Below are 23,863 nucleotides of genomic sequence, written 5' to 3' on the forward strand. Positions count from 1 at the left end.
CTTATTCTTGCAGCACCACTCGGTTGTGTCACCCAAGCCTTTTCCATATCCACCGGGTGAACTACCGATAGGCCATGAAACGATATTTTCTGTAAGCAAAAAGTAGGCATGAGAAAGCCACATCAACAGCATGCTTTGCAGGTCTTACTTATGGATTGCCCCCGTGACGTTGATGCCATCTTCCGTCATTTCCCAGTGCATCGCTTCTAATAGTGCTGGGTTCAAGCAAAGGCTTGAAAAGTGCATGTCGAATTATGCAGTCGTCGTTGCCTTTTTCAATGATCTTTGAAATGTCTTGGCAGCATACATTCTCCACAGCATTTTCACTCGCCGCACACAGCCCACAGGTACACCTGCATTCATAGCCATGCAACAGGATATTTCTTGAAAGCAAGCAATGTTGGCATTTTAGCAATGTAACTACACTGTTGCCATCCCGTCCATGCTGGTATGGCTGGCGCTATCACTGAGCCGACCCACATTATCGAAAACAGACCGCGCACAGACGACGTTACAAACAGCAGTTTAGAGGACCAGAACAATGAACAGCAGAAATCGCACCAACACACAGTGCAGTAGCGCACCCAGGATCTCTGCCAGGGGGGGGTTGACAGTTTGCCAATACCATCTAAACAGCACTAATTTCAATTTCTTCATCGGCAATTGTCAAAAAATGCGCGTTTTGCGAGTGTGCAGATGATTGCGCGTCTTACATCTTAGTTGCAGTACTGAAATGCGCAAGCAAAGAAAGGGGGTTAAACAAAAGGGGGGGGGGTTAGGTCGGCCTCAGGGGGGGGGGTTACAATCCCCCCCCCCCCCCCGTCGGTGCGCCACTGACACAGTGCACAGTTGCACAGCCGAGCGCACGGAGAGGCAGGCAACCGGAAATACCATGTTGCCAACTGTACCCAGCACCAGTTAATTTACGCGAAAAGTAGCAGTGAAAAAAGAAACACAACATTGAAGCCTGGTGACGTAATGCCATGGGCGGGGCATTAACAAAAGCTCCATCGGAACGGAGGACGTTGAGGAGGAATGAGAGAGATAAATATTCCTCTCGTGATATCTACGCTCCTGCTAGGTCTTTTAAAAAATTATTTCAATGATATGTTTCTGGGACTTCCCAAGGCGCTTTTGAGGCTTCAGAGAAAGGTGGTTCAGGGCCACTTTAAGCTATAGTTATGGGTTGATTGATTGTTTTGGTAAATATTCCTAGTGCATGTGCAAAATAAATGTCTAAGTGAAATTGTCCTTAGCCTTTGAATGCTTTCCCACTAGATTACTTTCTTTTTGTTATACATAAAGTTGTTACGTTTCTAAAAATGCTGAAGCTAATGGTGCTCATTTACAAAGATCTTACGTAATTTTTAGAACAAGGATTGTTTACCATGCAAGGAAATGTGTGTGCATAGTGCCTAAATGGAGGAGCGTCAACATTGTCATGCCACTGCCAGTATTTCCTTTATTTTTTATAATCGTCAAGAACCTATTTAAATAGTTACGCTTAGAGCTCTGAAGATGAACTTTAGAGCATAGTGTTCCACAGAACACCCCAAAATTTCATTTCAACATCCCAACCAACTCCAGCCACTTTGTACGTCGTCTATTCAGGTCAGCAAATGAAAATACCATGTGATCGTTGTTTACAATGCTTGCGTAAATGTGATGTGCTATGAATGAGGTGGATATGCAGAGTAATTGTATGATGGAACTAAGCCAAAGATTTTGAGCATCATGTCGTCCTCCTAGCTGTGATACATAGAAAAAAAGAAAAAACAAGAATGAGGACATTGTTGCCTGCAGTTGTCATTACACTTGTACTGCCACACCTTTTTTTTTTCTGAGCAGAGGCACTTAAGTGTGTAATTTATTTATTGGAGTCAATGAAATACAAACACATGAATGATCCACTCTAGCCTCTTAACCAGCTCTGTCTGATTGCTTTCTTTTTTTGTTTTGTGTGAAAGTGTGAAGTCGGTGCTAAGCTTAATTTGTTTTCCATTGCCAAAACAGAGTAGTTGTGTGTGAATGCTGCATGTGACGTCCTCCTCCTTCAATTTGAACAGAAACTTCTTTTCTCTTAAAAGCACAGAAACATTAACCATCATCCAGTTTAGTTGCATGTTATCATTGATGGCATGCCTATTTCTTTCACAGGCGTTGAGAATATTCTTGCTTATATCGACAGATCTGCGGTAAGTTCCGGCAGCATCAAGTAGACTAAATTATAGTTTGTGATGCCCTTTACAGATTGTGGCTAAAATCTTCATAACACGCCAACAATTTTGAAGACTAAGTACATGTTTGAAAATATCAGTCGTAATCTTGCACCAGTTTGTGGGTGAACTCGAGCGCTTTTTTTTTTGGTTCAAGAACACTAGCTAGTGATTTGGCCACTTCGGGTTGTGAATACTAAGCACATAGGGTAGTGATTTGGCCACCAAAAGTTGTGAATACTAAGCACATGTTTGAAAATATCAGTCATCATTTTGCGCCAATTGTGGATAAACTAGAGCCCTGTCGGAATTTTTTTTTCAAGAGTACTAGCTAGTGAGTTTGCCACTTTGGATTCGTTTTCATGCTCTGCATAATTCATCACCACAAGATAGTCATCGACATATCTTAAAATGACGGGTGTACAGATATTCAACTGCGAATCGAATAGTCTTTGCTATTCTATACATATTGGAGTAGACAATGCACTATTATAAGTTGTCATATGTAAGGTATAAAAACACAACTCTCGGAGGGGACAAAGACCGATGTAAGCACAGACTATTTAGAATAATCCTGCTGCAGGAGAGCCACAGTTGTAGTGAAAGGGCATCGGTTCCTGAGCGAACGTGCGAGGAAGAAAACTTTTGTTTAACTTCTGGTGATTCAATAACAATTTCTCGCTTTTATGCTACTAACGAATCTGTTGTTTTGATATACGCAAAGTAATGTAATATTTGAGCAATCTCACCATGTTCGCATCCTGTCACAACAATGTGCAGTGCTGTAGTATCACACTTATCTCCTTCACGAACACAGCACTCTACATGTATCTGGTGACATGCATTTTTGATGCTCTGTTCCCTTGTTTCATTACTGTCATTTTAATAGTGCAACACCCGTGTGCTTGCATTGTAGTGCACATTAAAGAACCCCAGGTGGTCAAAATTAATCCGGAGCCCTCCACTGCGGCGTGCCTCATAATCAGAACTGGTTTTGGCACGTAAAACCCCAGAAAGAAGAAGTGCACCGGTTAACTTTCATTCCTCGTCTAACAAGATGTCACTGTGTTGCTTTATGTTAGAAAGGTATGAGCTAACCCAGCTCCTTGCTGATTATTTGTTGTCATCACAGATGTATGATAAATGGCATTTTGTTCCATTTCATTTTTGATTACCTGATGCACGAGTTTACTCTTCCAGCCTGTTCCACAATATACGATTGTACGGGCGAGCTGCTCCGCCATCATCATGGCAGAATATGTTGTGGCTGGCATCATCAACTTTGAACGAGGCCTGTATAGGTACTTTGAGTTGCAGAAGACCAAGAACTGGTATGTTTCACCAAGTTCTACGATGTGGGTACCTTGCACAATACAGCTGCACAGAAGTGCACAGAAGTGCCTTTTTTGAGCCTGACATGTCTAAGTGAAAAGCCCCTGTGGGCATTAGTTTTGCTTTATATATGTCTCAGTGTATTTTAATGTGTAAATACTGTAATGAAGAAGAAGAGCACATGGACAAGGCCAGCTAGATCGTCTGTTCGATGCCTACAGTGCAACCAGTGGGCCAGCCGGATTTCCATTGCTTGGCACAAGTGTGAGCTGCTTGGGCAACCAGCTGTTCCTGCTCTGCGTCACCTGACTTCTCGGTTACGGTTGACGCTACCAGCTGAACTGTTAAATACGCCCCTTTACAATACCAACATGGTGATTAGTTGGAATACAGTCAACTTCTAATATTTGACCCTGACAAGACCAATGAAATTTGTCTAATTATCTGGGGGGTCAAATTAAACAAGATGCAGAAAAAATGCTAAAACTTATTACTGATTCACTTAGCAGTTAGCAGTATTTGCTCAATTCTGACATGCCCCCAAATCCAACGTGCCTGCTTTATAAGTGTCCAGTAGAAAACTAACGTAGAAATGACAGTAAAGCTCCTAAACAAAATATAAATTTAATTCACACACAATTTTTTAGCAAGAAAAATGGGCAAGAGTCTAATTGTGTTGCACAATGGCGGCCGGTCTTCGGAAATCAGTTTTGCTACATGGTCATTTTGTAGGCAGCTTTGCTGCAATTCAGCCATGTTATACCGTAAAACATACGAACATGAACGCTGTTTTGGTTTTCCACGCAATTGCACCATGCAGGCATTTTCCGGCTCAATTTTCTTGGTAAAAGAAAGGTGTATGTTAGAATCTGGTAAATACCGTAATCAGACATTTTGAGGTACCGTTATTGATTGAGAATCTTTCTAGGGCTGGCAGTAAATAGGCATCTTCAACGGCAAATGACGTGTGTTCAACACATTCACCGTTCCCTAAGTGCCTCCAAGATGGACGCTGATGCCATTGGAATTACTACTGTGGTCACCACTGGGGTCGGGCACATGTGATCACCAGCCAAGTACAAGTTATCCTGTGGAGGCCAATTTTCAGATTGAAAGAACGAACATTTGGGCACGTAGAAATGCATGGGCACGGGCCAGGATCTATGGTCGGGATTGAATTAAGTGAAAAATAAAATTAACCACAATTGAATTAACAGAAGTTTACTGTAGTATGTTTGTTATTGCTTTCACAGTTAACAGAAAATTTGCTTTAGTAAAGTTTGGTACTGTTTGTTGCTGCAAGCGGAGCCTGTAGCGATCGCGTTAAAAAAGTAATTAACATTATACCAATACTGACAGTATTCATGTGATTAGTCGGTGGATTTCTGTAATGGCTATCGTAGTCTCTCGCACATTGTGATCCCAGAGTTTGCCTTTCCTCATCGCTTCACGCAGGTAATCGAAGTTTCTAAATGTCAAGCATTTCTTCAAAAAAATTTAAACATTCGAACACTCATTGATGTTGCACATGCACTCAGCAACTTGGTCAGCATCCTGTACAGTCTTAAGTCTAAATAAATGAGGATGGTTATCATCAGGGCCTGCAGCTGACTGCTTGCTTCATGAGCTCACATGAGTCTTGTCACTGCTTCATTTATGTAATTTTCTCTTTTGTGTATGGCAATTCGAAGCATTAAACATTTAAAGGTAAGCAATACAAAGAAAGCCACTCTTGCCATTTTGGTAAGGCAGAAAAGATGCAAGAACGAGACAGAAGTGGAGTTTTTGCACGAGCTTACCCTGACATCATGGATTTTTATTGTGTCTGTTCAAACTTGGGTAACTGGGTCTGCAGTTGGTTTGAATTGCCATACACAAAAGAGAAAATTGCATAAACGAAGCAGTGACAAGACTCGTATGAGCTCATGAAGCAAGCAGTCAGCTGCAGCCCCTGATGATAACCATCCTTATTTATTTAGATGTAAGACTGTACAGGATGCTGACCAAGTTTTTATCGAAGATGGACTGCATTGCATTATAAGGAAGTCCAAGGCTGAACTTAGCTAGTTTCCAGAACTCTACTGCACCACAATGGCCGGATTATAAAAAATTATGCGGAACCAACAAAGATCTTGGAATCTATGTGAAGCGAAGCTTTCTTGAAGTGGTTCATCAAGTGCTATGAATTTGCCGATTGCATTTCGGCATCTTTGATGCAAAGGAAACTGGTGCATGCGCGTGTGCTCTCGCACACCCGTGATACGCAATGTGACACACATGGCAATCATCTCAAAGAGCTAGTTGGCATTGGCACGAAAGATGTATAACTAGGCACAATAGATGTAATGGTTAGAGCATTGGGCTGCTGTGCTCGGGGACCGAGGTTCGATCCCACCAACGAGCACGCATTAATTTTTTTTTTTTTCAGTGTGAGCTATTCGACAAGACAGCAGCAGCACACAGCAGTACCCAGCGGCACCCAGCAGCCACAATCAGGAAAGCCTGGGAGGATTTGCATAGAAAGCTTCGTTTTAAAAAATGCTTTGAAATCTGTAATGTCGTGCTATAAAGTATTGGTGCTGAGGTTTTGGTGCCAAATTAAATAATCGAAATTTAGCCTTGATGATCTCTATTTGTAATGCACCCATTAACTAAGGTAGGTTTATGAAATAATACTTTATAGTCTAAACTGATTTAGTGTTTCTCTGTGTGTTTCTTTAATGATAACACCCATGCAGAGAGCTTTCTTATTTGCATGGATCCAGTGTCTTGCTCTGCTAGTACATTTCATAAAAAAAGTGCTCATACTCCATACAGATGAATAGTAATGCTATCTCTCAAACACAGTATGTAGAGCTTGCAGTAGTGTAGGTATTGTCACATTGCTAGCTGTTCTAATGAAACTTAATGATTCCTTTATAATGCCCTTTGGAATTTCTCCGGAATTCTTAACCCATGATCATAACAAGCACTTATTTACTAAATTTACTTTGAATACTTATGCTAAACTTTCTTTTGTAACAAAAAACTTGTTTAATTCTTTCTTTCTAGGGATGATCTCCTATCGCTCAATTTTAGGACCTTATCAGACTTGCGTGTCGCAATTCTTGGAGCTGGTGTCGTTGGTGAAGAGAGTAAGTTTTTGCGATGCTACATTTACCTTTACTGTACCTTACTAGAAAAACCATGGCCTGCTGGATGTTGCAGGAACAGCCGATCGCTTTAAGCACCTCAAGCTGTTTGGACATCTTGAGTGAAACGATGCAGTGTGTAGAGCACCTTGGCTACGGCTACAGCTAGATAACCGTGATTAGGAACTTAAACCAGTCATAGTCGTCTACTTCTGTTCTCTACATACTGCTTCTCAGTTCATGCTGCAAAGAGTGTTGCAGCTGTGAAAAAAGTCAACTTGATTGTATGGTGTTTGGCTTTCAATCAACAAATGACGTTTAGAGTCTGTAAGTCCACTTTTTTTATTGTTATGTTGTTTACTCCTAAGTAACTATTGAAGCATTCTTGTCTTCAAGAAAAAAAAATTCTGGCAGAACCCATCTCACAATAAATTCCAACATTAATGCGATTAGCATTGAAGTAATGTATTGACGCATCGTATGTCAACCGCCAGAACATGTCATGTATGAGGCATTTATGCAGCCAAGCTCCCCTCTCGCGCTTCCCTCCGGACGTGCTGTGACATCTAGAGACTCCGCAGCAAAATCCCCACATGCCACATGTGTGAAGATATATTCGGACAAGATTGTCTGAAGATATGCCGTATTTACTCGCATAATTAACGCACTTTTTTTCGCAATAAATATGCGCAAAGTTGGGGGGTGCGTTCATTATGCGGGGTAAAATTTTGAGCGATGTTTTTTCTGCGGCCGCCTCTAAAGACGTAGCAGTTTCACCCGAAAGGCGAACCATCGATTGCGATGCAAATGTGTAGACAGCTATACGAAGTAAGGATAATAGTTTCATCGGCCGTATAAACTTGCAAACATTTGCCAACTATGTAATTAACAAGCGTGGTGTCAGTGTGCACAGGCAGACATGAACACATCACACTCGATGACCGTGGACACTCGCTGTCAAAACGTTGGCGTGAGGAAGTGCAGCAGCAACAGCGAGCGAAGTGACCTTTGTGCTGTGTATCGCTTCAACGCAAACTGAGCGGCGAGAACGGAGCACGTACAAAGGTATAAGCTGCCGTCGCACCTAGACTCAACCCCCGACGCAGGTCAGGGGCTGAGCGCAGTTGCTGCGTTGCACCCCTCCTTCCCCTACCCCCCGGCACCACGTGTGCAACGGAATATGGTGCATTTCCTTCCCACTTTCCTCCCTGGAACGGGGGAGAATGAGGTGCGATCATTGGTGCCAATGGCAAAAATGTGCCTGGAGTGTCCTTATAATTGCCATCGCAGTAAATGTAGGAGACACCGTACGATTCGGCGTCCAATACAGCATCCGATACAATCGTACCCGCTGAACGCCATATCAGACGCCAAATCGTACCGTGTCTCTCCTACATCACTGCAGCAAGTTCAGGGTGCTTTCATTGTGTGAAGAATAGAAAAAAGAGTGGGAAACTAAGGGGCGAGTTTATTATGCAAGTAAATACAGTATATTGTCACAAGTAGAATTGACGATGCAGGGATTCTAGCAGCAGCTATTTATTGGGCTAACTTGTGCCTTGTACTGAAGAACAAGCTCAGGGGTAGCCCACGTCGCAAGCACTGTCGAAGTCTTTGCATCAGAATGGCTTGGTGATACGCAGGCCTGCATTTTATGCACGCCAATAAGGCGAACTAGAACTTGCGACCAGCGTCTAGAATGTTCGTGCATTAAAAAGAATGTTCTATGTGAGCACAGAAAAGAAGACAAAATGTGAGCAGCCTGCGGGCCAAGAACAGATTAGAGAAGATCACTGTAGATGACTATCCATACGCAGTGAACAGAAAAACAATCTGTGAGCAACCGCACATGCGCAATACAGAAAGACAAGAACAGGGTTTGCGACAATATGACGGGGATTAGACTCTGCTCAGCACTGGAGAAATTGAAATGACATTTTTTTTTTTCATTGAAAAGTGGCACATATTCAGTGGCACTTACAAAGGGACCCAAGTTGGAGTCGGAGGTTCATTGAAGTTTGGCACCAGTGACCCAAGTTAGTGCGAAACAGGTTTATATACCTTGTGGCACCTATCCAGTGACCCAAATTGGACATTAAGGAGGTTCATCGAAGTGGGGCGCATACCAAGTTTCATATACCCAGTGACCCAAGTTTGGATAAAAGAGGTTCATTCAAGAGCTGCACATAAGCAATATCGCATACCCAGTAATACAAGCTGGCACTGAAACGGTTTAACTGATGAGCAGCGCATACTCATTGTCACATAACCATAACCCAAGTTGGCCTGACGATTGGTTTAAAACCCAGTTCTCTTAGCATGGTAGCTCGATGCACTTACCATTTGACCGTGGACTACCCAGTAACCTAAGTTGGTGGGAAGATGTTTAGAGACATATATAAGTAGGTAGGTGGACAGACAGACAGTCAGCCCTCGTAAAGTGCATGAAGTACTGCAAGACTTCTAATTGCATTAAAAAAGTTAAAGCCACAAATTTGTCAGTTACTGCATTGTTAGTGCCCATCAGCTATAACGGCCAGGAACAGTGTACATTAAGCTCTGTCACACTATTCAACTATCAGCAAATGAGTTTTGCTGACATTTTCAAAGTGTAGAAAGTTTTATGTAAGAGAAAGTTGGTGTCCATCTTAATTGCAGCTTTGGATAAATATTTTTCCGGATTTGACCTAGGGACATATTGATGCCAAATCCCCTTTCATTAGTGCACAATTTACCTGCAATTGTGTATGTCAGATCCCACTTTTTTTCAATGCATGACTGTGTAAGAAGTTAAGACTGCCTCAAGAGGACACTTTCTGCTTGTTCGATGCTCGCAAGGACCATGTACAATAGTTTGAAATGGTTTTTTGGGCTGTGAGACATACTGTTGCATCAACCAATGCAATTTAACTGCAGACTGACATCAGTTTGTTTTTGAGCAAGTGCTGATGTGAGAGCAAAAGTTGTGCCATAAGCCCTGCTAATTGACTATATTATGCTCATTCTCTAGGTCAAGTTTCCGTGCATTTGGTACATGTTAAAGAATTCAAAATTAATCCAGAATCCCTCACTATGGCGTGCCTCATAATGAAATCATGGTTTTGGCACCTAAAGCTCCAGACATTTTCTTAGCTCACGTTTGGTTCTTTGCATTATTTTAAAATGGTTGGTTGCATTTCGGCTAGTAGCTCTTCTCTGTTCAAAAATCGTTTTCAGCTCTTTATGCATATGCACTATCAGCGTAAATTCAAACAAGTGCAAGTAAAAAATGTCTGGAATGTAATGCTGAATTTTCAGGTTCGCCTGCATTTGTAACCTGTGATAATGCCAATGTTTTGTCTTCCCTGTACGACTATAGCATCTCCTGAAGTTCGGCTTTCATGCATGACACCCACATGGTGTGTGGGGGAGTTTTTGTTGTTATGCAGCTGTCATGGAGAGATGGCGCATGTGTTCTGCAGCTAGTGCCACCCGACGGTGAGCATAACTCATCTTTAGGCAAAAACCATGAAAACGACGACATACAGATAGACCAACACAACACTAAGTGCCATCTTGATTTCCATCCTAACGTAAATGGATAAGAGAACTTCATGTTGGGCAAGTTAGTATATCTATTCATTATAACTATCTCGTGTGCTGTGTGTTTTTTGGTGCCTTAAGATAGTTATAATGAGTAAATGGATAACTCAGGCACAAGAGGCATTTGCTTCCTTCTCTTTGGTGCAACACGTTGGCATGCGCGAACCATCCACGTGTTTGTCGGTGCTCTTTGCTGGCCTATCTCACGAGAATCTTCCCATTTGATTTCGGAAGGTGGAATCAGCACAAGTGAATGGGATCAGTCAGACCTGCTTCTGTTTGCAAGTCGATCCACACCCACAGAAGATGGCAAAATTTTTGTTTTTGACTTATATGCTTTGATAAGTTGATCTGTGTCTAATAATAAAGGAATGAAACCGTAAGTGCTCCCGAATGAAAAATAATTCATGATAGCATTGGTAATTAATTATGATAATCTCTGGCACCTCTTCAAAACAAGCGCCAAAAACCGTAGCTAGCGAAGCACCGCACTGCGAATGAAAGTGACAGGGCACGTGATCACGTGGGCTTACAAACCAATGACGTTGGGGAGCGTGCTTGTTGAAATCGCCAGTTGAAGAATTCGTCTGCTATAGTTTCAAGAATATTTCTATGTGTCGACATCATCAGAATCACGGTTGTCATTGTTAAATGAGGCCGACAAAATTATGCTATTTGGAATTACTGCCATAGTGGATGTTGAGAACAATTTTCAGTTTGACCCTTGAGGTGCAGCTGGTGAGAAGGTGCAGCTGGTGACAAATTGATAGCGCTACAGGCAGCAATGTCATCGGAGCAATATACGGACAGCTCCGATGACAGCCGCTGGTCAAGCCAGTAGATTTCACGGAGACGGTGGGTGTTCGCTCTTTGCTACGAGATGAAGTACCCTCGCATTGTAGCTTCTGATCATGATGGTGCTTTAGTACTGGGCACTGCTTTGTAGAACAGGTGTACTTTCAATAAATGTATTCTATTACAGTGTAGACCGCTTATAGCGTAAGTCGCCGGAGTCGCGAATATCCGCACTATAAGCGGTGCCGCACTATAACCAAAGCAACAATTTTCAAGGCCCGCACGTATGCAAAACATGGGCACCGAGCCGCCACGCGTACGTGACAATCGAGGAATGCGGCTAGAATGTTTGCATTCAATTTACAGTCGAATGTCGTTAATGCGAAATGATTCACGCGACGGCGCCTCCGACCGGCATTGCTCCGGCACCGCCATAGAGTAAAAGCTTAGGAGAGACCCCTCAATGTCGCGCGCAAACAAAACAAAACAAAAAAAGAGAAAAAAAAATGCGGCGGAAATTTCACCCTCTCTCAAATGGCAAGGTCGCCGATTCTGCGTTGCGCCGGAAGATGCGTGTAGGTGCCGACGTCTCAGTCACGCGTGGAAAATGGCAGTGAACCCTTCTTTCTCCTTTATGCTTCCTCTACTTTCTAGTCACTTGTTGACCTTGCATGCTGCGGCTACGGCGCAGAGGGAAGCAGCGCCGCTGTCCCAGGCCGGCCAACGAAGCTGCCCACGCCGGCAAACGCCCGCTTCCCGATAACGGAAGAAAACGAAACTTCGGGGAGCTGGCGCCGGGCCATCTGTAGCGGCGGCGCCTGCACGACAGGTGGGCGCGCACGGTGACAGTCAAAAGTGAGGGAGCTACGAGGGAGGGCGAGGGGAGCCACCGAAGGGGCGGAGTTGCCGAGGCGAAATCCGCTTCCCTGCCGTCCTTCGCCATGCCGCCGTGCCGGCGCCGCCAGCTCCCTGAAGTTTCGTTTACTGCCGTTATCCTGAAGCGAGCTTTGGCCAGCATCGGCAGTTTCGTGGCACTCGCTCGCTCGCACTCAAGATTCTGGTTTCAGCCTCACTCGTTCACGGCACGGCTGCTTGTTCACACCACGTGCCCTTCTCCTCCACTTCGTCTCTCTTTCTTCCTCGAGCACTCCTTGGGGCGCCCGTTTGAGAGGAGCGTTCGCCGTCTCTGCTGACTTCCGTACTCCCAGGTAGCCGCACTGTAACCGGTATTTCGTTTCCCGCAACTGCACTATAAGCAATACGTGTGTACATGGAGTGCTATGGGAAAATTAATGGGAGTCTGAAAAGACCGCACTATATCCGGTCCTGCACTATAAGTGGTTACGTTATAAGTGGTCGATACTATAGTTACTATTTCGGGTCAGTAAAAAATTGTATCCACTTTTTATGCTGCCAGAAGCAGCGATAGACACGAACACCTCAGTCGTGGTGATCTGTCAAGGACCTGCCTGCTGCTCTCTCTGTTGCAGACATGCAATCTGCATGAGTGGTTGCTTGTTCAGCTTCCGATTCAACACTGCATCCTGTCAGAACTTGTTGGAAATTGGCTGGGTGCAGTAATCGCTACAAATTGAACGCAGCATCAGAGGTCAGATCATACCGAATATATCATCTTCAGACGCGAGTGGACGACCAGTACAACAGAATTCAGTGTCTATCCTGCTCTGCTCCGCGCAAATATCCGGCCTATGATTTTGTCAATACTCGTGGATCCTGCAAAATGTCGCAGAGCGTCTGAGGAGCCACTTAATGCTTATTGTTGACGATTTCGCAAGGTGCTGCAGTTGATCAGCTGCTTGTACTGACATTAAAACTATATGAAAATATGTTCAAGGCAATGTGGGCCATTAATACTCAGTCAGAGGTATCGATGTATGCAGGGGAATTAAACAACACAAATAACTCGAGTTTCAAATTAGGTGTCTGTGGTCCTTTAAGCATCATTGTTGGTCATGGGCAAATATTTTCTTGGTAACTTTGTGCGGTCAGTCTAACTTCCTGATTCCTCAGTGTTCCACCAAGGAACTATTCCTTGGTTATGGAAAAACAGGTGTTCAAGCACAGACACAAGTAGAATGCAAAGGACAGCACAAACATTCTTCTTGTTCTACCTGTGTCTGCATTTGCATTCCTACCAGCTTGCTAATCCCTACCAACGAGCAATAAATGCCCATTCGGTGTTCGCACGACTGTTGTAATTTCCTTTGTTACCAAGAGCACTTCAGACCCCATAAAGTGTGGTTTTATTTAGACTCCAAAATGTATGCCTGAGCTGACTAAATCATTCTTAAAATCCACCTACGGATCGATACAGTGCTGCAATTCTGCAATAATATCATGTAATTATGCATAACAGGTATTCTAATAATTTTTTTTGTTCATGTTTTACTTTAGCTCCATGGTATATCATGTAGCTGCAACTTGAGAAGACCTTTTGTGATTAGTCTCGATCCATAGGTTTAGTTTCTAAATGCTTGGCTGTATCAGCCATTTTGATGCAAGTCGGTGTATAGATTGTTGTTTTAATTAGGTCTCCGATCATTTTATCTCCCCATTGCAGTTGCCAAGTCCCTGGTTCAATTTGGAACTACGGTGAATGGCTTTGCCAGGCGGAGCAGGAGCTGTGAAGAACTGCGAAGTTCACCTTTTCAGAAGTGTGTATAGGAACAAATGCTTTATTTCAAATGTGAAGTATTTGACTAAAGCCATTTCTTAGACTTCTGTGCTGAAGAGCCCATCTGCTAGCTACTTCGAGTATATAGCATGAACATTGTCTCTAGAAAATTCAGTAGGGCCTGCATTATGCTCGTATTTATCCGTTATACCATGTATTGTTGACTGATAGCAGTTGCTGCCTGCTTTTCAACTATGTCTATATGGAGTTTTTCCATTAATGCTTTCTTGCTATTTTTTTCTTCTTTGTTTACATGTGCAATAGTGACTCAGATTTAAGACAGAGAAGCACTTCAAATTGTAACTTGAGGCTGTCCGATATTCATATGGGGCAGTTATTTGCAGTTGTCTTGTTTTTTAGTACTGAAGCTATGAAGCTTTATTAGTAAAATATGCTTCCATAATATGAAAACGACTGCTATTATTGCGTGAAAAAGCTTTGTGAGCCAGAAAAGATACAAAGGCGAAAAAATATTGTGCAGAAACCATCAACGATGATTGTCGATATAAGTGGATAGTGAAATGCTTCAAGAAAGCTATTTGCTTTAAATATTAATGGTGTGCTTGGTGGCATATATTTCTTGCAATAAGAGTATTTAGTAACATTTGTTGTTTAATTGCATAATTCTGTAGACAACAGACCCGTTATCCAGTACATCTGTAGCACTAGTATTGGTGGATAGCACGTGTCTATTGGCTCTAATAGCTGGCGTTCGACAATGAACATGTCCCACATCTGATTGCACAAGCACACACACTCATTGTGTTGCAGTCTTTATATCGGCGGTGAAAGTTCAACATCCTACTACCAACTTCAAACTATAATAACAAGTGAAAAAGCAAAAGAAAGCTATTCGCTTTAAAATGAGTGACAATGCCACCTTGATGTTTCCACAACAGCTCACCGTGACATCATAGCTTTTGATAGCATCTACTCTAGTCTAGTCGGTTGTTTATCAGTAAAATCGTCATTCCATCGTCAGCATTCTATGATTGTCACATCATTGCCATTGTTGCTGTCATGCTGTTGTCATTCTGTATCTGTGATGCCATTGTCATTCCATCACCACTCACTGTCATCTTGTCGTTGCTATTATACAAGCTCCCATCACACTCAAGTGGGCATCTCTGCAGTTTTACACCCCAAAGCCTCACTTGACTTGGAGAATCATCCCCCAATGGTTTCTGTTGAAATTGTTATTTTTTGCTTGCAGAAACTGTTCTCAATGACACTGTTGAATATAATTTGTTTGTCTTGAATTTTTTGGTTGAATGTCTTTTTAATCAAAGCAAATGCATTCTATCAAGTTCGTCATGTAATTGTCTTGCATTGTTTTCTAAAGGCCCATTCACACTTGCAACTAGGCGAGGTGGCGCGACCGATTGCGACTGGCGACCAGAAAGCTACTCAAGACAAACGATGTTCACACTCACAAATGCGACCGACCAGCCGCTAAACCGAAATGTCTCACAATATGCCGTTCACGTCTGCTTGAAATGTCATCGCCGCGTAAAATAAGCGTCAGAGTATACGAACGTCCTGTTCCTTCGCATCTGATTGGTTCAGCTGTTCAGCGACTGCGGTCGCGCGACTGAAAAATCGAGCAGTGAGCGACTGGCCCGAAACGGTCGCATTTTGAGAAAAGCGACCATTTGCGACTACTTGCGACTGGTCTCTTTGCGACTAACTTGGTCGCGCGACCTCTCCTAGTCGCAAGTGTGAATGGGCCCTAAGAGCTGGTGTAACCGTTTTAAGTGCATAACAAAGGAAAAGGAGTGTTGTGTGACTGTGTGTCACTGGACGTCACTGCTAAAGAAGTCACTTCTAGAGAGGGGGCATCCCAAGAACTCGATACAAGCTGCACCTACACTGTGCACCTGCGCTTTGTGGCTTCACACTCCAAAATCTAGTTTCTGAGGGATACACATATTGAAGGAATTTCACCTCTGCCATGATGTCATGGCAATGAGAAAATGCTAGACTAATTTTACGGGCAGTTTGTCTACACCACTGCTGCTGCAAAACATGCTGGTAGTATAGAAGAGGTAGGGTAAATGGGTCACCTTGGTTTTAGCGTTCTATTGTAATAGCTACTGCATACGTTAATCTGAAATATTGCATGCTGAATGAGGATGCCCTTCAGCATAACAATCAGTAGCTTTATTGTCGTGGAGCCTTTAATATTTTCCTGTAACTATATTTCGAATTTTAGATTGAGTTTCAGATTTAAATGTACCTTTTCTAAGAACTAATTACAAGACAATTTAAATTGCTGGTGTATTCCACGTTTTGCTGTCTTCAAGGAAAAGTTAAAGACATTCAGTTTGTAGAGGCATCACTTGATAAAATATTGTTCTCACTTTTCGTTGCTTTTAAGAGGAGAATGGCAAGACAAATTTTTTTGTCAATATGTCAGAGAAAGTTTTAATATTTTAGCTTCAGGTCATTGGCAACACAATGTACTATAAGCTGTAAAAAACTTCAATGTATTGTGGTGAGTAGTTTCATAAAGAAAGGCACATCAAAGATTTTAAATATGCAAAAAATGGCATTTTGAGAAAGAAATGCACTTTTAAACTTCTTTGTGTACCACAAGTGTTAAAAATGCTCCAGCAGAATGCACACAGGTTCTTGCTTTCTTGCCATTATCCCGAAAGCCTTTCACAAGGTTTCTTTTCCTTCTTTGTCATTCATTGGTTCACGTGGAACTACAGAGCTCTGGTTTGCCAACCCTCTCCTTACTAAGGTAGGTGAGAGATCTGACAGAATAAATGTGGTTTGTTGCCAAGTGCACTCAGAACAGCACCTCATGCTGAATTTTCATCATTGTCCACTTCACATCCGCTTTTGCCTTGTTGAGGCACAAAGCAGAGAGATACATGAGTAAAATAGGGCAAACATGAACCAAACAATCACTTTCACGAAATATACTACAGCAGCTTACTCACTGCTAATTTGTAGTGACAATAACAAATGCATAATGCATTTAATTAAATTTGAATGTGAGGTCATTAAAAAAAAGATGCAAACTCACTGACTAAAACAGCATGCAAGCACATCGTCCTTTTATATACCAAGGTACACGGCTATGGTGCCATTTTTAAGTAGCTTGGAGTAGTCATCCGTGCTCCCCAATGCACTGTCTTGTAGCTCAGGCTGTGTATAGTTTCTTAAAGCTGAAGCCTAAAATCTTTTTACCCTACCATCCCCCCTTAACTCTTTAAGGACGAGACATATGAATACCCAGAAAAAATTTTATTTTCTATCTATATGTGCAAAACACATCAAGAATAACCATAATTGGCAAAAAAAAAAATATTGTGCAGAAATTTTTTGAGCAAAATTGGAAATACCCCATGCAGGAAACTGGAAGTGGGCTTCAACCCAAGCCACCTAAGGCTTCGTTTGTATAGACAGCTCTCATCATATGTGAACCATAGGTGTACATTTGTTTTACATCACATGTGTGACACTACTGCAGCTGGATATTTTGCATCGGCCTGTCTCCTTCGACCTTGCTTTCAAAAGACAGCGAGTCATGTGCCAAACTTCTTCCTCATCCAGTGTTCCTGCTCTTGACCAACAAATGATGCTTGCTGCCTGTCATCCAGTGTTGGCTGAAGACATTTAACCAGAAAATTTGTACTGTATACTGAAAATTGCTTCTAGAACAAATGAGTTTCTAGAATAAGAGTGGGGTTGAGCAGATGCACCCCCCAACTTTCCTGTAAAAAATAACTGGAAAATATCCATGATGGCAGTGGTCCTTGACATTCCTGTCATTGCTGCCTTAAACCCAAGTCTGACAGGGCCAGTGTGCATTCACACTGAGCGTGGAGAGATCAAACTATTGGCTATAGCATGTATATAAATTCTATTTGAGTTGAATTGCAGTGTAATTGTCACTGCATTCTGAGGTTTTGTCCAACTACTAAGTCTGAGGAAAGGCATGAAAGCTGTGAATGACAGCTTTTGACTCTTCATAACTTTAGATGTGCAAAGCACCTTGATAAAAAGTTTTTGGAGGAACGCATTCATGACAAAGGGCCCTTTTGTACCCAGCCATATGCTTTACAGCTTTGAATTTTGCAGAGTAGTGCAAAGTATACTCAGCATTAGTGGTACCTTGCTTGCTTCAGGATTTCTCCAGATCTGAGCTCATTGCTTGAAGACTGTCACTACCTGGTCAATGCACTCCCCAGCACCCCAGACACTGTTGGCATGCTCAACGGGGATGTCCTGAGGCAATGCAAGAATGTGAGTATCAAGTTTCTTTGCATGGTATGTTATTTAGTGCTGTCTCTGCTAAGGTACGGATATAAATTAGACTAATTATGCAGATACCAACCAGCTAGGTTTAATCAACCCTATGCTTCAAAGTTCTCCAGACACCTTCATCGTAAAGCTGCTGCAGTTGCACGATGTCACTCCTGACAAAGTCGGCTTCTTAAGTTGCCCCTGTTAAGGAATCAGAAGGACTCCAGAATGTTGGGTTGAATTGAGTAAACCTACATGGTTGGTGTTTACATAATTAGTTTAACTTCAAATGTTTCCCAGCTAGACTTATTTCAGTTGAATGTTTACTTTTCGTGCAATTAAAAAGAAATCTCTAGAACCAAGTAAAAAACCAAGGGGTTGAGGGAGAGGCATGCAAGTTTGCTTGTTAAGTGATAATGCGGAACCTGCTCATGAGCTTTCGAGAATTCAATGCTATACAAGGTGTATTCGAAAAGAAACCAAACTTTTACTATAACATCTTTATTGCTTGTTGTGCAACATTTTAAGCACTGTCCACCTCAAAGTAGTCCCTTCTACTGGCAATACACTGTTCTCATTGCTACTTCCATTTTTGGAAAGCCTCCTGGAATGCACTTTCTGGAATGGCACTCAGGTCTCTTGTTGCATTGTCCGGAATCTCCTGTACGATTTGGGAACAACTTCCTATCAACGTGGTTTTGTGTTTGGGAAACACGAAAAAATCTGCTGGGGCTTGGTCTGGAGAATACAGTGAATGGGGCATAATGGGAGCGTGATGTTTTGCTAGAGAGCTGCGGACAAGTAGCGACGTGTGAGCCGGCACATTGTCATGATGCAACATCCAAGTCTGGTTTTCCCACAATTCAGGCCTCTTACTGTGCACAGCATCCCTCAAACGCGTTAGAATTCTCTGGTAGACTTCCTTGTCTACCATCTTACCATGTGGTACAAATTCCTGATGGACAATGCCTTTGCAGTCAAAAAACACAACCAACATCACCTTGATTTTTGGCTTCTTTTGGACGAGGAAACCCTTTGCCCACCCACTGCGGCGACTGCACCTTCGTTTCGATATCATAGCCATAAACCCACGGCTCATCGCCTGTTATGTCATTCTTAAGGAAGTTTTCATTGCCATTGGCAGTGGCAAGCAGTTCTGGTCTTATTTCAACACTGGCCTGTTTCCGATCGTCAGTCAACAACGCGGCATGAATTTTGCACTTACACAATGGATCTCAACTTTGTCACTCAAAATTTGATCGCCATGATCATACACTGATTCCCACTTCATCAGCAACTTCTCTAACAGCTAGACAATGATATCCACGAATCACAGCACAAGCTCTCTCGACATGGTCATCATCTGTTGATGTGGAAGGTCATCCAGGCTTGGGGATTGTCACTGACGAACATTCTGCCGTGTTCAAAACGCTTAAACCACTCATAGCACTGCATATGACTCATACTGTCCTCCTTGTATGCCTGGCTAAACAATTGAAATGTCTCTGTGAAAGTTTTGCCAAGTTTGTAGCAAAATTTCACACACACACACACACGTTTTTCAAGCTCTTTCATTGTTAATTTGGCACTAATTGATGAACAGCTTGTGCATGTACTCACTTCAGCAGCAGAAGCTCGCCAATTAACTGATCAGAAGAAGATATGGCAAATGGCACTTTGTTGTCTAAATCTGCTGCTACGTGCACTCAGTAGCCGCAGCCTGCTCCGTCTGCCGGTTGGCACGCTATTTCAAAAGTTCGGTTTCCTTTTGAACACACCTCGTATATGATGTCGGTGTACAGAAGAGAATCCAAATTCAAGTGCAAGTCGGTTGTGTATTCAAATAGGTGGGTTCTGCATGACAGACCTGCACGAAAGCCATGCTGTTTTGCGAAAAAGAAAGAGTGACAATCAAGGTGACTGGCTACATGCAAGCAGATTATGTGCTCCATTAATTTGCAAGCAATGCAGGTTAAAGATATCGGCTGGTATGGACTTAAGCATCAGACTGATTTCATGAATTAAATACCGGATCAACTCTGCTTAGACTACAGTCATTGGGAACGCCACTGCTAGCGAGAGATTGCACAAAGGTCATTTGCAGTATTTCGCTAAAAATTAGTTTTGTAGTTTTGATAATTTTGGCTGGTATATTATCTAGTCCCGGGGCACCTGAAATGTCAAGGTTGTCTATCAACTTCGAAATTTCTTCCACTCTCATGAAAATGGGGGGCATTTGGGAGAAATTAGAGTATGGCAGAACAGGAATATTGCTAGTGCGTTCAAGTGTGAAAATGGAAGAAAAAAATGCATTCATGACCTCGCGGGAATAATCGTCAGGAACTTGTGAGCCGTCTTCTTTAAGTAAGCATATGCTGTGGGATGCATGGGACTTTGGAAATAGAAAATAGCCGCAAGAGCAGAACGCACCCTCCCACCGTCTCCGTCGCCTCCTCGTCGTGCCTCGCCCGCGAACGAAGACCGCGCGCTTCCAGCCGCCTTCCTCTCTCGCATGCGCGAGATTAAATAGATATAATGAGCTTTTTTTTTTTAGTTCAGAATGAAGATCTACTGATCATTTTCAGCCAATTAGGTTCAGATCGGATGGCATGGGTACTTCACATGGGTACTAAGTGAAGGAAACACTACAGGATGCTGGTAGGAGTAATAGTCATGAGCGTGACTCAGCAAAAGTGACAATGACTCAGCGAAACAAGATTAACACTCAAAAGCCACTCAAATGGGTTCTGACGTGGGTACTAAGTAAAGGAAACACTAAAGGTTAATGGTAGAAGCCATAGTCATGAGCATGATTCAGCAAAAATGACAATGACTCAGTGAAAACGATTAACACTCAAAAACCACTCAAATGGGTTCTGACATGGGTACTAAGAGCATGACTCAGCAAAAATGACAATGACTCAGCGAAAAAAGAACAACGCTCAGAAACCACTGAAATGGGTTCTGCCGTGGGTACTAAGTGAAGGAAACACTAAAGGATGATGGTAGAAGTCATACTCATGAACATGACTCAGAAAAAAAAAGATTAACACTCAAAAACCACTGATGTGTTCGGATGTGGTGCTAAGTGAAGGAAAAGGCTAAAGGTCAATGGTTGAAGTTATAGTCATGAGCATGGGCTAAGGCTTTCGCCTTAAGGTCTCCTAGGCCTTGCTAAAGGCACTCCTGAGGACTCATGACGTGAATGTCATTACATGCGTGTCATGTAGGTAGATCATGAAAAAGCCGCCTACGTATTGGTGCTCTCATGGTTGTTTTGTTAACATGGTAGGTCCCCGCACACTGCTTCGCATAACATCGATTCCCACACGGCGTGGGATCTGCCGGCTTCTTTTTTTCGGTTTTGGTACTTCAGTGCCCTTAATTTGCATTCATTTCCTTGCACAGAGCCCTGTGTTCATCAATATTGGTCGAGGAAGTATCATCTCTGAGGACTGCCTGCTAAATGCTCTGAAGTGAGTTTGAGTCGATGTGGAACAGTATAGACTATAACTTAAGTATACAGGATAGGTATAGTTTGTATTATTGTCTGCCAAGTTACATGGAATGTGTTACTTCTTTGCTGAACTTTGCCACACAAATAAGCATGTTCATTCATTTCTTAAACCTTGCATCTGAACCCACTGACCTGGCAGCCAGAACAGCTGCAACATTTCACATTGTGTTCTTCAGTAAGAGTGCATGGAAATTCTGTTAATTTTATGCATTAGCAATGTCTTTGGCCAAATTTTAAAAAAAATATGCAAGGATTTTTTTTTTTTCGTCTGTTGAATACTTGTTTGCCCTTCTTATGACCTATGCCTCATTTTAATAGACAAAACGCATCTCAGCTTATTTAATCTGAGCAACAGTGTCGAATTTTTTGGTTGTGCCCTACTGTGGCAATTGAGACATTCTTTCAGGTAGATGAATTTTGTAACAGTGATTCTTATGTTTTGAAGAGGTACTCTTTCTTTGGTTCTCTTTTGGGGTGTTCATACAAAACCATTAAAGGTGTCATCCACTAATTTCATAAACGTTTCCAAGTTTGAATTGACTTCTGTTTTCCTACATCTAAATCCACTGAACATGCTTCACTGTCTCATGGTTCACGAACAGTTTGACAAAGAAGCATTTTTTTTTCTTGATGGGTTAGGAGGGAGAGAAACCTGGCATATATCGCTTGGATGATGCAACATGAAGCTATAGATGTCTTGTTGTTTCTTGTGTGCTTGTAGATGACTGCCAAGAAAAGATTAACGAAGCAAGTCCAAGAGGTGTGATGTAATTAAAGAAAGCAAAAATGTGATGGGAAAGCTTGCAACGAATCATGAAACAGAAAGAGAATGAGGCTATACATATGTCACTTGTGCTCTCTGTGAGAAATTTTGAAAATGCGCGGACTTTTCCATTAACTCTGCACCAAAACAATGCGTTCACCTCATGCTGATGTCGTCTCCATAGACCTAGACGAAGCGAACATATCTATAACGTCACTTCTCTGGGAATTTAAGTTTGCCTGATTTCCCCTTTAAGGGATAGCAGCATGGCAACATACTTCCCACATGTGGAAGCCAAACTCACTAGTGCCTTATTCTGTAGGCAGAAGTGGATCTCGGGGGCCATTCTTGATGTCTTTGAAGTTGAGCCACTGCCTGCCTCAAGCCCTCTTTGGGCAACTCCGGATGTGAGTCTGCTAACATTTTCTTTTTTCGACTGTAGACAGCGTAATGTTGCGTGTCCTGCCAACTTTTTTCAGCCCTGGTTAACCAACACCACTTCTTTTTGCATTAGTAAATTCAGAGTTTAAGCAGGCATTTTTAACATAATTTTGAAGCACTCTTTAATAAACTGGTCAACTTCCCATATAGGAACGAGTAATATGCTATTGCTATTCAAAATTGCATCTCTGTTTGATTACTGCTAAATCTTTTAAATGCTGCAGTATCGATATTTTCAACCGTCGCAAGTTATACCGGTAACTCATGCTATATAATGGAAACTTATTGGGACAGCAGCATTTTATTTGAATTTGTTTCGCAGTTTAATAAAATATGGTCGAAGACAATTAATAGTAGTTGTATAGATACACATACAAAACAATTTACAAGAATGAGTGACTGACTACAGCTGGATTCCATGTTGAGGAGGAGAGGGTTTCTGTGAATATGCATTTGGGGTACTAAGGTCTTAAAGGTACAACTCGATAAGGGGTGCATATGCAGTAGAACCTCAGTGATACAATTCCATTTCGTACCATTTCCTGGCGCCAACGTTTGTGATTGAGAATATCAAAAATTGCCCCACACAGTTGCGCTTTTTTTTTACTGGTTAATACGCTTCCAGGAAACATAGTCGTTCAGTACCAACATTCAGTACATCGGCAAACTGCGATCGTATTATACGTTTTGCAGCCGCTCGATCCCATGAGAACGAGAAAAGGCATGAGGTCCGCGCAAGCGAGAGCAGTAGGTGCCCTGCCATGGCAGCTTCCCTGCAGTACACGCCTGCCCGTGTCATGTGAAAATGCTGGCACGCACTCAGTTTCCTGTTTCGGTACCAGCAAATCTCCTCGTGGGTCGTCATACATCTCATTCACAGCTATCACCTCCAACTCTTTTGTAAGAAGCATCTTCACCCTTCTGTTTCACAGCATGTATAATGTAGTGCTGTTGGAAGCATACTGCATGCTTTTAATAGCCGATAACCCAAACACAGCGTCGTTCTCTACAGCGGGCGGCATTAAGTGAGCGTTGTGTTTCGCTCTGTGGCTCACCAGCTCGATTTTGTTTCAGTTTCCTGTAACCATCTTAAAACACTATATACAATAAAAAAAAAAGAAAAAGCACGCCGCT

The 23,863-nt window shown here is 42.5% G+C and overlaps 2 protein-coding genes across 5 annotated transcripts in view; both read left to right on the forward strand.

The window, feature by feature from the left end:
• Positions 1–23,863, forward strand: part of LOC119456001 (glyoxylate/hydroxypyruvate reductase A-like) — a 92,874-nt gene that overhangs the window by 20,349 nt on the left and 48,662 nt on the right. The gene's annotated exons all lie outside the window — the stretch shown is intronic.
• LOC119456000 (glyoxylate/hydroxypyruvate reductase A) overlaps positions 1,893–23,863 on the forward strand; it is a 70,647-nt gene continuing 48,676 nt past the window's right edge. The window contains exons 1-7 of one of the 2 annotated variants that reach the window (XM_049669498.1): positions 1,893–2,195; positions 3,417–3,547; positions 6,600–6,682; positions 13,638–13,731; positions 17,891–18,008; positions 21,417–21,484; positions 22,611–22,695. In XM_049669498.1, coding sequence (XP_049525455.1) covers positions 2,139–2,195; positions 3,417–3,547; positions 6,600–6,682; positions 13,638–13,731; positions 17,891–18,008; positions 21,417–21,484; positions 22,611–22,695 — 636 coding nt within the window. In that variant the 5' untranslated portion in view covers positions 1,893–2,138. The remainder of the gene's footprint in view (positions 2,196–3,416; positions 3,548–6,599; positions 6,683–13,637; positions 13,732–17,890; positions 18,009–21,416; positions 21,485–22,610; positions 22,696–23,863) is intronic. The other variant, XM_037717582.2, reaches the window with a different exon arrangement.

Source organism: Dermacentor silvarum, chromosome 6, assembly GCF_013339745.2.
Source record: "Dermacentor silvarum isolate Dsil-2018 chromosome 6, BIME_Dsil_1.4, whole genome shotgun sequence".
In the NCBI taxonomy this organism is placed as follows: domain Eukaryota; kingdom Metazoa; phylum Arthropoda; class Arachnida; order Ixodida; family Ixodidae; genus Dermacentor; species Dermacentor silvarum.